The 14,154-nt window shown below is 41.0% G+C and overlaps 2 protein-coding genes across 2 annotated transcripts in view; both read right to left on the minus strand.

Annotated features, from left to right (window-relative positions):
* ppp2r5a (protein phosphatase 2, regulatory subunit B', alpha isoform) overlaps nucleotides 1-4,709 on the minus strand; it is a 57,343-nt gene extending 52,634 nt beyond the window's left edge. The window contains exon 1 of the mRNA XM_030046741.1: nucleotides 3,616-4,709. Within this exon, the coding sequence (XP_029902601.1) occupies nucleotides 3,616-3,763 (148 nt within the window). The 5' untranslated portion in view covers nucleotides 3,764-4,709. The remainder of the gene's footprint in view (nucleotides 1-3,615) is intronic.
* Nucleotides 4,710-5,555: 846 nt separating this feature from the next.
* dtl (denticleless E3 ubiquitin protein ligase homolog (Drosophila)) lies at nucleotides 5,556-13,858 on the minus strand. Its single transcript, XM_030047228.1, has 15 exons — nucleotides 13,636-13,858; nucleotides 13,141-13,266; nucleotides 12,948-13,040; nucleotides 12,794-12,855; nucleotides 11,777-11,897; nucleotides 11,168-11,233; nucleotides 10,633-10,748; nucleotides 10,479-10,552; nucleotides 10,284-10,387; nucleotides 10,085-10,189; nucleotides 8,913-9,025; nucleotides 8,721-8,810; nucleotides 8,337-8,475; nucleotides 6,792-7,477; nucleotides 5,556-6,362 (listed from the first exon to the last, which is right to left on the minus strand). Exons 1-15 carry the CDS (start codon nucleotides 13,685-13,687, stop codon nucleotides 6,297-6,299), a joined length of 2,013 nt encoding a protein of 670 aa, XP_029903088.1. The 5' UTR covers nucleotides 13,688-13,858; the 3' UTR covers nucleotides 5,556-6,296.
* Between the last annotated feature and the right edge of the window lie 296 nt (nucleotides 13,859-14,154).

The raw sequence follows: 14,154 nt of genomic DNA on the forward strand, positions 1-14,154 counted from the left end.
TAATACAAACATACCGGTCTTCTAATGTTGGCATTTGGAGTATGTTTCTAAAACCACACCAAGCTACTATTAGACATGCCCGAAGTCCTATTTCAGTGTTTACAGAGGAATTTGAACAAGTGTCGTGACTCATGCCAATGCTATTGTTCCTCAAATACCCAACAACCACTGCACTTGTTTGTGACAATTATGCCTAAGCTTATCTGTTAATGTGTAATGTCCCTGCTGAAAAGGATGTCTTGTGAGAAAACAGGCCCTATTCAAGTTAGCAATGGAGAATGCAGAAAATCCTCATTAATTTTCCATTGTTGTACTAGACTACCGCATGAAACTGAATTTCTGTGATACTGTTAATAAACTTCATTGATGTGTTAGGCAAAGAGGAAACTCAGTAAATTAGCAGGGGCAAGGTAATTGAGTCGTACAGCCACAATAGCATGAAAGAAGTGAACAGGAACGTCCTAATAACTACTCAGTTCCAGCCATATTGAGTCGATTTTTCATATACCCTTCCGACAGTAATGTGTTGGTAACTGCCTGGATTTAATATGTTTTTCACCATTCACATTTAACCCGAATTCATCAAGAAACAGAGTTATGTCGTTGTTTGTAACTCTAAAGCACTACACCTCACGAGGTTAAGAATCCAACAAGTGATCTGATGACACCTTTCAATTGTAACAGAATACTACCAAAGAGAGTAGCAAATTTTGTTATTGCAATAATAAATTTTTAGGTGTGTTACCCTTTATTGTGAATCTGAACATCAGATTTGAATAAGTGAATCAATAATTTAAAAAAAAGATTTTTTTAAATGAGTCATTTTAGGAGAAGTTAGATGGTAGAACTGTGACCATTTAATACATTTAGCCTATCATTCTGTCTATCGCAGTATCTGCGTGCCTCTGAAGGTATAGGTAGATCCAGAAAAAAAATCAACTTGACTGATTTTTCAAAAATCCAAGACATGTATCTCACACACACGATATGTTGTACAAATAATACAGCTTCAGAGTTACTGTAAGGTTTATTTTTTGACTTTGATGGAGCTAGGCTAATGACTCTCATAGGCTTTCAGTCCAGAACACTGGATGTACAGAGTTGAAACTGGTATTAAACATCTTCTGTCAATCTGGGTAAGTAGTAAAAAGGGTATTTTTACCCAAAACATTGGAAGATTCCTTTAATGTTTCCACAATCCTTATAAAATATATAGCAGCCCCTGGTGAAAGTAATTCAGTCAAATGATGTTATGTTCATAATATGATGAGAAGTAGCGAAGGGTGAAGGGTTGCAGGAACTTGACCAGACAAGCCTTTCCATGGACAGCGCTGCGCCTTCTGCTTGTTGTGCAAACACATTCACAAGATAACTTGTCATGGCATGTCTACTTGGTAAGCGCATACAAATTTAATTGCAATCACACAGATCTGACAATGAAAAACACATTTTATCATGTGAGTTGCTAACCTGGCATCACTAATGGCATCACATAATGCCATATTTCATTTTCCCTTATAAAACAAAAAAGTCTCTGTGAGACAGGTACTGTAGCCAGTTTGACTGACAGGAAACTCAGCATCAAAATCTAAACTATCAGCAACCTCTGATCCTCTGATTCTCTCACTGAGTGATACTGACAAGATGGATCTTGCAAGAAAACCAAGGGTAACACCACCAATTTGGGCCCATTTTAGATTTATAACAAATGAAAACGAGAACCATCTAATCTGAAGAGCCAATCTGCTGAATTTGCAATTAAAAAGGTACCAGCAAAATAGCTGAGCCATCACCCAAAAGCCTATGCTCAATGGGACAGCGACAGATGGAGAAGATGGACTCAGGGAATCTGTCTGAGGGAATAACAGAAACACTTGGTGATGGCACCGTTTCACACACTGGAACATTAGAAATAGTTCATTATAGATGCTTAGATGTCCAGAAAGACATTTAACTGTTACCCTCTCACACCCCCTAACACCCTGTGTTACGGTGTGTTTCACTGAAACAAACTGAGAGATTTCGGATCTTGAAATAATGAGTGACCTAGCCAACTAAATAAAATGTCAATATCAAGCTGTCAACAATCACTCCCTTCAGCACTGCAAAGTAAATGAACAACCTGTGGGAAACAGTGCCAGGTTTACTAATACTGATAACAGGATTAAGTTAATCTGGAAAAAAAAAAATAATAATATCACAATGTATTGGAATATTTCAGTTATTAAGCTTCGTCAACACTGGGTATTATTCTGGAGACATGGCTTTAGCAGAGTAGCACACTGTATTTTGCTTTCCTCATGTGTTATTTTTTAAGCAGTTGTCTGCACCAGGCTGCACAGAGGAACAATCTAAGGAAAGCTATGCCTATTACCTCAAGGAACAGGTGAGCCCTGGTTGAAATGTATCACACATTGGTCCATCTTTTGACCTTATAAAGTACAGAGGTTACTGAGGAAAGCTGTTTTAGAGTACTTGTGCAAGTCAGTAAGAAATATGTAAACCGCAGCAAACCACAAAACAAGTAGACTTGCTGACAACATTGTCAACTCCCAAACTACAGTACAACACATCAGTAAGTCTACATTTCAGCCTTTTTTGAGCTAATGCAAGCCACCCGTAGTATTACAATACCAAACCCTTACATTACTTGTAATATCATATATTTTGAACTGTCAGTATTTATTGTAGTATTTATTGTACATATAAGAGACAGGCATTGATAACTGTAGGAAGCAGTAGTCCAGTAACTATATTTTGGGTGGAACGATGTACTGAAACAAGCATTTAGCTTTCCGTTCCAACTATCAATAAATTAAAAAAAAAAAAAAATTTAAGGTATGGTACTGTCAACCTATCTCTCGAGCTTTTAAAGAGTTGCAGAGCAGAGCATTGTGAAAGCAGTGGCCCAGCACAAAGAGATTAAATATTAGGTTTACCAGAAGGTCCCCAGTTCAAATTCTCTGACTGGTTTGGAAGACATGGGTGGGGTAAAGGCATAACAATGTCCCCTCCCTCAAACTGAGAGTAAAAAGTCAGTAAAGAGTCAATCAGTGAAGTTTCTTGTACAGAGAAAGCTGAAAACTGCACTTGACAACTGTCAGTACAGATAGGCTGTGTAGCTGTATGAATGTGAAACAGGAGAGTGCAGAAATAGAGGATGCATGACAGCAAAACCCTTCTGATTAATGTTTTTTTTTTTTTTTTTTTTTTTTTTTGAAGTTTAACAGCTTTTAATAGTGATTCAGGAAGGTACAGTCTGCCACACAGGCCTGTAGAGTACCTAGGCCTAGACTACCATACACATCAAGAGCTATGACAACAAATCAATATAAATAAACTGTATTCTGGTTTACTTTGCACTCAGTGAGAGCTATATATGTCCCGTGTGGCCATTTTAAATGCGTAAGGGACAACCCTATAGCAGTTTTAATCTTGTAGGCTGAAACACTCCAACAAAAGTACCCACAAACCACTGTTACCAGTGGGGCCAAAATGTTAGGTGTCATTTCATTCGTGTCTACAGCAATTCTGATAGTGTATACTGCGTGTAATTTCTAGGGCTCTAGTGGTGAACAACACACAGCATTGCACCCTTTCATCCCCGTATTTTACCTTTGAGCTGCGGCAGCGGTGAGAGCTCAACCAAAGAGCTCTGAGTTCGGAATTGGGAGGACCCTTGGGATTTTTTCTGTTTCTGGGCCTTCCTCATGGATTTTCTCGTAAAACCGTCCACTTTCTCGGATGCAGAGATGGCCGACATTTTGATGGATGAGCTGGTAAAAGACTTCTGACAAAACTGCTGTATGCCCTAAATAAAACGTAAGGTTTCTTCACATCAGCACAAAAAAAGGAGCAAAAACTGCACGCCTCGAAGTTCGTCTTCTTTCCTGAGTCATGTGTTATTCTGTATGATCCAACATGGTCGGCCGGGATTACAATGAAGTTAGACTGTTTCCAAAGCCTGCATCATTGAGGCCGTCTGTTTTCTGACAGACAGCAATTAACAAAACACGGCTCAAAATGCCAGACTATCATTCATGACATTGCCCGCAAAGTGTCTACGATGTTACTAACTAGCAAGTCAAACGAAAAGACTAATTTTCTGATGTTTTTTCCACCTTTATCCTGTTTGAAAAACGTATTGAATGCATGGTCAAAAAAGTTAGCAGCTTACTTAAGTCTTGACAGTTCACAACTTACTGTACCAAACGGCTGGTGGCTAACGCACCTAGCTAACGTTAGCTTGCTAAAATAAGCGTTTGAGTAACCTTAAGCCTCAACGACACAGTTTGCACCGAGGAGTACGGGGCGAAAAGTTGACAAAGAGAGATGTTCCCAAAATATTTACTCAGTTCTTCGAGGGGAAAAACGTCACGTCCGAGTCTTCGAACACAGGTTTTTATCGCAGTTTGACTTCCGTTGAGAATATTTTCTGAAGAACTGTCCGCGAGTGATGAAGTTGATTTTTTGGTCGACGGGCGAGTCTCATTTATTTACGCTAGCGCTTAAAGTTCACAACATCTACACTAGCGTGCGTTTGTCTCGGTTCGTCCTCAAATGCACGACAGCAATCTCGTCTTCCCCACTGGAAAAGGAAAGAGGGTTTAAATAGAGCAAATTACTAGAAGTCGTGCTGAGTGGGTGGCCATAAGACACTTCCAGTACTGCCATTCCGTCGATGTCTGGCTCACTGGAGTGTTGTTTGGTGGACTGCAGAGCCTGACAGGCGTTCGTCATTGACTGACACCCGCAGTGGCCAATCAGCAACAAGGACTTGTAAACCTGGAAACTTTTTCGACCAATGACATCGCGCTACACGCGCATCCTGAACATGTGACATGTGAAAACAAATAAGTGACGCTGAACAGTGCGGAACAGCGGACTGACCGAAGAGCTGCTTATGACCGGAGAAAGTTATTGGCCTACATCACCCGAAACATCCAAGTCTGCTGCAAATGTTGTGACATGTTGGACTCCTTTTTTTCGGAAGTTCAAAAGGACAACTTAATATCCCATATATTATTCCCCAGGAGCACTAATTCCTTTCACTACTTACTTTGTCAAAAAGTTGATTGCATTGCTCTTACAAATACATCTGCTTTTCGTGTATCCACTTGAGAGATTACATGTGACTGTAACTGCACACATTGTCTATTTTATCTACCTGTGTATGCGATGCTAGATTCTGTGTACATATGCCTCTGTATATGGATGTTTTGTATATTTGATGTGTACTGATTTCTTTTATGTGCCAAAGTACACAGGTATTTATCTATTGAGTATATGTACTGATTTCTTGTCCTGTACGTGTGCATGTTTGATTACATTACATACATTGTAACTACATACACTATCAGTTTTTGTTATTGTTGTTTTAATAACACATGCTATGATTTTGGATATTAATATGTAATATAATTTCTTGCCCCATATGTGATGTCTGCTTTGGCAATACAAATGCCAATGTCATGCCAATAAAGCACTTTTGCAGTCGAGAGAGACAAAGAGAAAAAAAAAAAGACAGAGAGACAGTGGTCAAACTGAGATAAGATGACACTAACAAGTTGAAAACTTGTTTGAGTTTAATAAAAATTTGAACAGCACATTTGTGTCAAGGAAATACAAATAGACCAAGCAACAATCATTGGTTATTTTGTACATATAATAATTATTAACAACTTTCACATTTGCTCTACAGAAATAACATTTTTCAGAACTTTATAATAAAGCCTCATTGACAGGAATCACAAAATCCATGTATGAAAAACCCACAGCAAAACAAATGTAGTCAGAATTGATTTCTCTCTCCAAACTGTTGGGATATGAGCTGATCTTAGGCCACAATGTTTTAAGACAAAGGGAAGCTCATAATAGAGCTCCAACATGTGGATTAAAAAAAAAAAAATAGGAAATATCCCTGCATGCAAGTTGTTTGGTTTGAGTAAAATGAAAGATTTACTGTAAGACATAACTTGATTTGCAGGCTTGCGACATCAGATAATTACAGGCTTACCAGATAATTGTTTGGGAAGCCACTGTAACATCTGATCCAATTAAAAAGAAAAGAAAAGAAAAAAATAGCCTCTTGTGATGTGGAAACTGCAGTATCAAATTCTAGGAATGATTATTTGGTCGTGTAATATGCAGTCCCATTTCATATGGTCATGTCCCCAGGGCACAGATCAATGTTCTGATGAGGCTTACTGTCAATAGTCCCTGTTTAAAATGCCCCAAATAAAAATATATCCATTTAAATAGAGGAAGCCCAAGAATGAATGATTCATTCAAGTCGGTCATTCCAGAGTCCTTCTTGGAAAATAGGAGGAGATTTTCTTCATATTTTGTGGTGAGCGGATGGTCTGAAATACAAGAATAGAAAAGAGTAAGTTGAAACACTAGAGATCTTAGACACAACAGCATAACAAAAAAGTCCACACCTGTATAAGTATACAGAAGACAAAGCTTGAATTTCTAGAATGGCAACATTACAAGCAACCAAAAGTAAGGGACACAACGATTCAAGACATGCCGTCAAGACAACCAAGGCAATAAATATTTGTGAAGTCTCTAAAAATCAGATTCCCCTGCAGTGGAACAGTTGGAGTGGGTCACTGTGCCTTTGACAACTGTTAACCCTTTCCATTTTTTTCCCCTGAGAATGAAATTCTACAGGAAACAGTGAATTATGCATGATATAGAGATTATAACCAGTGAGAAATGTTTGAAAAAACTCGTTAAAAAGAAAATAATATGGTGACGTCAGTTCACCCCGGCATGTTTTTGCTTACCGAGGCTGAAGTTGGTGTCCTGCTTTCTTGTTTCTTGAAGGCGCTGGGGTTTCTGGGACTGCTCATGCTTCCCTGGCCTTTCTTCATCCTTTGTCCCATCACTGATAACCAGTCCACTGCTCCAGGAGAGCAGTTCTCCTTGCCAGCCCGACTTGGCGAGGCTTGTTTGCTGTCCTCTGTGTGCAAGTCTGATTGTGTGCGGGTCTCCTTGGACCTCTCTGCCCTGCTTTGCTGGTCCTGGGCAGGGCAGCAGACATCTGGCAGGCGTCGGCTCCTCTTGGCATCGGGGTAGAGTGCCGTAACACAGTCGCACTGCTCTGAATCCCCGCAGCGCCCAGACGAAGTGTCACCCGTCTCCAGCCTGCGCTTCGCCCGTCGCTCTGAGGGAGGGGTGCTGCTCGCTGGGCTTTGGGGACATGGGCTCAGCACCTTACGGAGTGGAGGGCTGACCTGACCAGAGGGGGACCCACGGTTGGGGGAAAACCAGTGTTTGATGGAAGATGGGGTTCTCTGGTGATGGGTGCTGGGCTTGGCGTCCTGAACCTGGATGGGCGAGGAGGTGCTGGAGGGCAGAGGCAGGGCAGCTCCACTGGGGGCACAGGCAGCGAGCTGGGGTGAAGCCAGACTGCCCAGACTCTCTGTCCTCTGGTTCTTGGCAGGAGTGCTTTCAGCTCGGGATGGAGGCCCTTAAAGACAGAACCATGTAAGCAACTGGCCACCCTCAAAGCAGCCTGAAATTCAGATGAAACTACAAATACTTTGAATGACAGAATTTCATGAGATTGATTCTGATATGTTTTGAATTCAAAGGTAAAGATTTTTTTTTTTTTTTTTTTTTTTTTTTTTACTAGGTAGTAGAAAGGTTTTCCCTGCAAGATAACATAAGATGCCTTAGGTTATAATTTTGGCAGAACGGTCAGCCATAACTTGCATTTGAATTCCCCAATTTCAATATAAAATTGGTTTAAAAAAACAAACAAAACAAAACAAAACAAGCAAACAAAAAAAAAACTCAACAATATCTCTTTACAAAAACAATAACTCTGATACCTGACATAATAAACAGCCATAAGGGGTAGAGAGCTTTATTTGAGACTATTTTTTTTTTTATTATTATTTTTGGACCTTTTTTTTTTAATCTGAACTATTTTGCAAATAGTATCTAACCACCCCCAATTTTCACTGGCTGACAGATAGTTTGCCAGTGGAAATAGTTCTCAACTAAACATTGGTTCCAAGGGCTGTGGATTATACCCGGTATCTGTGCCATTGTTTCTCCAAAGAGCTATTGATGTTGCGTTTTTCACATGTAAATTTTTGACAGTTTGAGCTCCACAGACAGGAACCCATTTGGTTCCACTGTATTAAGGCACAGGGAGACACGGAAGACTGATGCAAAATGGAAACCTCATCAAATCACACACAAACTATCTCGATGGAAACACTGCAGTTAGGGTAAGCGGGAAAACCCTTCTGTATTTTGGATGAACTGCTCTTTAAAGCCAACTACAATATGAAAGTGAACTTGGGTGAGTAGGTGCTTACTTGGACTGGCCCTCCTTGAAACAGCCTTTGGACGAGCCCAACCCACAAGATTTGCCTCTCCCACTGAGGATTTTGCTCCATCCATTCCCCGGTCAAGTCTCCAGATCCGTATCGTGTTGTCATCAGAACAGGAGGCAATCTGCCAAGAGAACAGTGGAGATTATACAGAGCCTAAATCCATCTTCCTGGCCTATTTACACTCTCTGGCTTCATTGCAGAGAAACACAGAAAAACTTTCATTATCCAACAGAGGTTCTGCACCAAGGAGACCAAAAGGAGATGGCACAAAAAAAGTCTATGTAGTGTCTATGTAGTCTAGGAGTTTATGAGTCCACATCAACATTTACACAGTCCAGTAAGTAACTGGTGAAGCTCCCGGTTTACCTTGGTGAAATCTGTGGGGCACCATGCAACTGATGTCACTTCCTGACTGTGGCCTTGGAGCATCATGGGAGGACTTTCAGGATCAGAGATCTGAAATGGTGGGAAAAGGTAATTAAAATGTGCTCTGCACCAATAACATTTTTTTTAATTTCATAATAAAGATAATATGATAGCGCAATCAAAGCCTCCAACCTTCCAGATGTATGTGTGATGGTCACTTGAGCCACTGGCCAAAAACTGGTCATCTGGGCTTATAGAGGACTTCACATAAAATGAGGAGTTGAGATGGCCACTGAAGACAGCCACTGAAGAAGAAAAGAAAACAACAAAAATGTGAAGATGATCTTGGACAAAGACACAATTCAGCAAGCAAACAAGGCAGAAAAAACACAAAAGATCAAACTGGCCTCAATGAGATGAGAAACAGACCGCTGGTAACATGATGAGTGAGGAGACTCAACACTGTCTGGTTCCTGTTCATTCATGGGGACTAATCAGTCAGCTGATATTTTTCAGCTAATGCCCAAAAAAAAAAAAAAAACATAACTGCACACTCTGTACTGGTGTATAGAAATGATGAGTTAAGTTGGCCTTTTGAAAAATAAATAAATACATAAAAGTAATTCAGTCTTGAGGACAAACTGTAAAACAAGTGGGGGGAAAAAGCCACTGTGATGAGGCAAGCGCATGTGTTTCCAATGCTTATCAACTTATTTCCAGACTTTTCTTGAAACAAGAGTCATTTCCTTGACACTAGTGGGCTAATGTGTCTTATTGTGCCTTATTTCAACATATTTATACTTGATCCTAAAGAAATCCCTGAAACAAGTGAAGCTGCTTTGGAAACAGGATTATTTTATCCCACTGTCAGATTTTTTTCCACTTGGCTTAATAAAAACAAGATTTTAACAGTGAACGAGACTAAATGACTTGTTATGGTTTTTGCAGCTTGCAGAGAACAGCTAAATCGCATCCATCATGTGGAAGCAACTACATGCTCAATGGTCGGCCAACCAAGCCACTAATCAGAGGAATTTTCCCTACAGTGTGTGTCTTGGTGTGCAACAGTGTTTCAAAATGGCTGCCTGGCTTGCATGGTGTGACTACCTTTCAGCTGAAGAAACCACATGAGACTTCACTGGATTGAACCCACTGATTAAAAGTGTGATTGCATTAACAAGGGAGCTCATATAAGCATATCAAGTCCTTGCATATTCACATTTTCTGTTTAAAAGAATGCTATCCTGTCTGCTCCCAGTTTCAGTTCAAACAAAGCACATTAGTTTGCAGCCCCATCTAGTGATGAGCCGCAGTAATGAGTTAAACTGGAATCTAGGACTAATCTGAATGGAGCCTTTTCTTACCTGGGCTCGTTTTAAGTCCAGTGACATTGAACATGTAGATGTTGTCATCAGTGCAGTTGCACAGGAGGTTCGACCCCATGGAGTCCAGGACGAGGCCAGAATAACCTGCAGCACATGCAGAAAACAAAGTTGCGCACACTTGAGGATAACCACACAGCTGTAGACAAATGTCATTCCTAGAAAGGAGAACAGGACCAACCTAGTTTGCGTGAGCTGGAACCAGGGTACGGGTACGTCTGGAGAGGAGTGGGATCGTGGTGGTGCGCAGTGTAGTTTTTCCTCAGATCCCACATCTTGATTATTCTGGTCAAGTGGAGAAAGGGAAATGTAAAAACACAGGTCTAACGCTTCTTACGGTGTTACATACCGCTTGTGAAAACGTGGCCTTCCTTACCCATCAACAGCTCCAGAGGAGATGAGGGTGTGCTCATCCCGAAACAGGACCACGGTGACGCTCTGCTGGGAATCCTGCGAGAAAGATGTGAGGCTTAAAGATCATCCTTTCCTCTACATCAGCCCAGTCTTTTAAAAGGAAGTTTAAAACTCACCACAGAGGGAGCCATGCCGCGCGCGCAAGACCGTCTCTTCTTCACTTTAGAAGGGGTGTTTCTTTCTGCTTTGTTGTGAGCGCCACTGATCTGTTTCACCTGCCTGTAGAAACCATCTGAGAGGAAAAACAAACACTGTCAGACACCCTGCCTCTTCAATGTCTTCCTGTGACTAAAATGTTGAATTTCCACGACCTACATAAATGTAACATCAGGTATTTTTCCCTTTACCAAAATTATAAATACACATCTCATTAAAATTATTCCATTTTATTCTGCAGAGGAAGTGAACATAACACAAACAGAGGAAAATATTAAAAATTACGCTTGGTGAATAACTAGATTTTTTTTAAACTGGGGATGAAAATATTACGTGGCATTTCACAACTTATTCCAAGAACTGATTTGATTCCTTGACCGGCCCTGTCTGAAATATTTCACATCTTTCCATTAATTCCATGACCCAAGGGAACCCCGAATGATTATCAGTACAAACAAAAATCATAACTTTGCATCTGCAGTCTTCAGTTTGTACCTTTTTTGCTGCACCTAGTGTCCCAGATCATAATGTTGCCATCTCTGCCCCCGGTACAGAATACAGCTGTTGAAGAGAAGACAAACATTTTGTGTGAGAAGTAAAGCCATAAAGGAAAAAACTATCATGGCACTGACCTATTCGACAATAACTGTACCCGGGAAATATATATATATTTTAAACATTTTTGATATCATAATCACACTAGTTTTACTTTGTTTTTGGTGGAGTTTGTATTTCATTCTATAAAGTCAGATGTGAGTGTCAAAATGGTGCAAGTTAAAAAAAAAAAAAAAAAAAAAAGGACAAATAACCCCAAACATTTCCTTTCCTACAAACACTATAGATTTGTCTTGCTAGCAGGAAAGTATTCAGTTAGAGGAATCAATTTGTGACAGCTTGAAATTGTGTACTATGCATTTTTGAACACTTCCTCAAACTGCACAGTCACTCCCTGCATCATGTCTCACCCCCCACATCCTGTTTTGATATGAAACACATCAGATTATTGAGGCAAAGCACGATGGAAACGCTGTTACCTTGTGACTTTCAAGGCACAGTGGGGAACAAAAATCAGCCATCAGCATGTTTGGTTGATATGTAGCGTACCTTTCTCCTGCTGTGTGAATGCAACAGACTTGAGGCTGCACTGGTGGCCTTTGAAGCTGCCTAGGAGCTCCCCTGATTTCACATCCCACAGCTTGGCCATCTGGTCGCCTGAAGCAGTGACCTGAGGACCAGACATAGGCATAGCAATAAGAATCAGAATAAGAATAAGAATTTATTTCTATAGCACTTATCTAAAAGCAGAGTTTATAAGCAACAAAAAAAGAGGAAATACAAGAGACATGAGCATGGGAAAGCATGTTAGAAGATCAATACATGCATGCTACACCCCAACACACTAGATTATAGGGGGTGGGGGAAAAATAAGATTCAGCTATTATTGTAATTCTGTTTTTATGATTTTTTTTTAAATCACTGAATCAGTTTAAAGACAAGATATTATATATGAAACTAGACAAACTAAGAAATCTGTTAGTACCAATCAACCAAAGTGACAAAGTGTTGCTCCTAAGTTAGGCTAAATTGTGGTGAGGGAAAAACTGGCATGGCCATTTTCAAAGGGTCCCTTGACCTCTGACCTCCAGATACCTGAATGAAAATGTGTTCTCTGGGTACCCACAGGCCTCCCCTTCACAGACATGCCCACCCTATGTCAATCCCGTGCAGTTTGGAGCACAAACCATGCAGGTTTTTACATGCAGTACAAATGTGTTATTTTGGCCAATTCTAAAATTGTGCATTTCTGCATACTCGGGCCTAAACAGTCTTGGAGTTGCATACATTTGGTTTGGCTGGGGAACTGAGACTCTTGTGGATTCAATGAGCCCAATTTTATTCATGTAATGTTAGCCCCCGAAAATAGCCATGTCATTACAGTGAGACATCACTGTAAAAACAAAAAAAAAAAATCACAAAAATAATATTCAATTACAATACTTGTAGAATCACAATACTTAAGAATCACAATACATAATGAATAAGCATATGGTCCCAGCTCTATTACACTGATGATGAGGAAGGCTGCAAGCAGTGGATAGAGGAATCAGTGTTGTTACTTACCAAGCTGGCCTCCCCTGGTACCCAGGCTATGTCAAACACAGCATTCTCGTGAGCCAGCCATTCTGCAAAGGTTCACACACCGAGATTTATTGCACTGACATTTCCCAGTGACAGACAGCACAGGTGTGAACACAGGGAGTCACCACACACATACCTTTAAGCACTGGGTTCTCCCGGCTCTCTGTGTTGTAGAGCCTGACGATGCCTTCCTCGTTGGCCACTGCCAGGGCACTGTGCAGGCCTGGTGCTGGGGAGAGTGACACAGCAGTTAGACGTGTGCCATTACACATAGCAGACCCTGGTTTTGATGTGCATCATGTGATGATCAAGTGAGATGTATAGGTTACCAGAGGAGAAGGCCAGGCCGAATGGAGGCACTGAGTCGCCCAAGTTTCCAAAGGAGATGTGCTCATCATGTCGGGCACACTGGTAGCCCTCCAGCAGAGAGGCCAGAGGGTATCTGAAGCACGGCTCTGAAGAGAGGAGTGAGTTCAGTAAGTCACAGGTTAGATGAATTCATGCAGATCTTAAGCTGAATAGCCCTCCACTAGCTTATCTCTTGATGCATTCCCCCCTATTAATTCACCACATTACAAGGGCACACCACGCTGTCTGAGCTAGCAAATTTAGGCTACTCTGGAAAGTGAGATTATGTTGTCAACGCAACAAAAACGATTCAAGATTGTGTAAACTAGTGTAAATGCAGTGGCTTTCCACTTGTAAACACAATCAAGGAAGGGAGGCTGCTCTTAAACTAGACAAAGTTAGCGTTGCTGGAGTGTGAACACACATTTAGCCAGAGACGAGTACCGAGAGTCGCCTTTGTTTGGTTTCTTACTCACCACTCTGCCTCCGTCTACCGAGCCCTCTGTCTACAATGGAGCGGAACAGCATCTCCACACTCTGTTAAAACCCGATCACAAGTGTTATTTTCTTATAACACTGGAATACTACTTAGATCTTCTCGGGTCTTTTTTTAGCGTCTTTCCCGCGAACCGGTCCTCTAAACACGAAGACCAAATCCCCCGCTAAACCTTCGTTGCGCTCTACCATTGGTTGAAGCGTCCCCGGTCTGTTTGCGTCACTTCCACCGTCTTCTCTTCGTCCCGCTATTCCATCAAGTTAACCATAACAACTGATGGTATTGTTTCCGGTTTGTTTTGCATAATGTTAATGTACAAAGGCAACTGGACTTGTATTTGTCTTAGGAAGACGTGGCCCCTGACGAAGAAAACTGACGAAGCCCCTGGATAAGAGGCGAAACGTCTTCCTAAGAAGACAAATACAAGTCCAGTTGCCTACGATTCAATTTGCCCAAATAAAAGAGAACGATGACCTGGATAAATGAGAATATCCATAGA

Source organism: Myripristis murdjan, chromosome 24 (assembly GCF_902150065.1).
Source record: "Myripristis murdjan chromosome 24, fMyrMur1.1, whole genome shotgun sequence".
Taxonomy (NCBI): Eukaryota; Metazoa; Chordata; class Actinopteri; order Holocentriformes; family Holocentridae; genus Myripristis; species Myripristis murdjan.

What these genes read in the sequence shown, in the direction of transcription:
- dtl (XM_030047228.1), bottom strand. Translation starts at nt 13,687, where the DNA reads ATGCTGTTCCGCTCCATTGTAGACAGAGGGCTCGGTAGACGGAGGCAG. An exon ending in TACCAGGGGAGGCCAGCTTG is followed by an intron (nt 11,898 to 12,793) that starts GTAAGTAACAAC and finishes TCTGGTCCTCAG; the next exon opens with GTCACTGCTTCAGGCGACCA. An exon ending in TCCTCTGGAGCTGTTGATGG is followed by an intron (nt 10,388 to 10,478) that starts GTAAGGAAGGCC and finishes CCACTTGACCAG; the next exon opens with AATAATCAAGATGTGGGATC.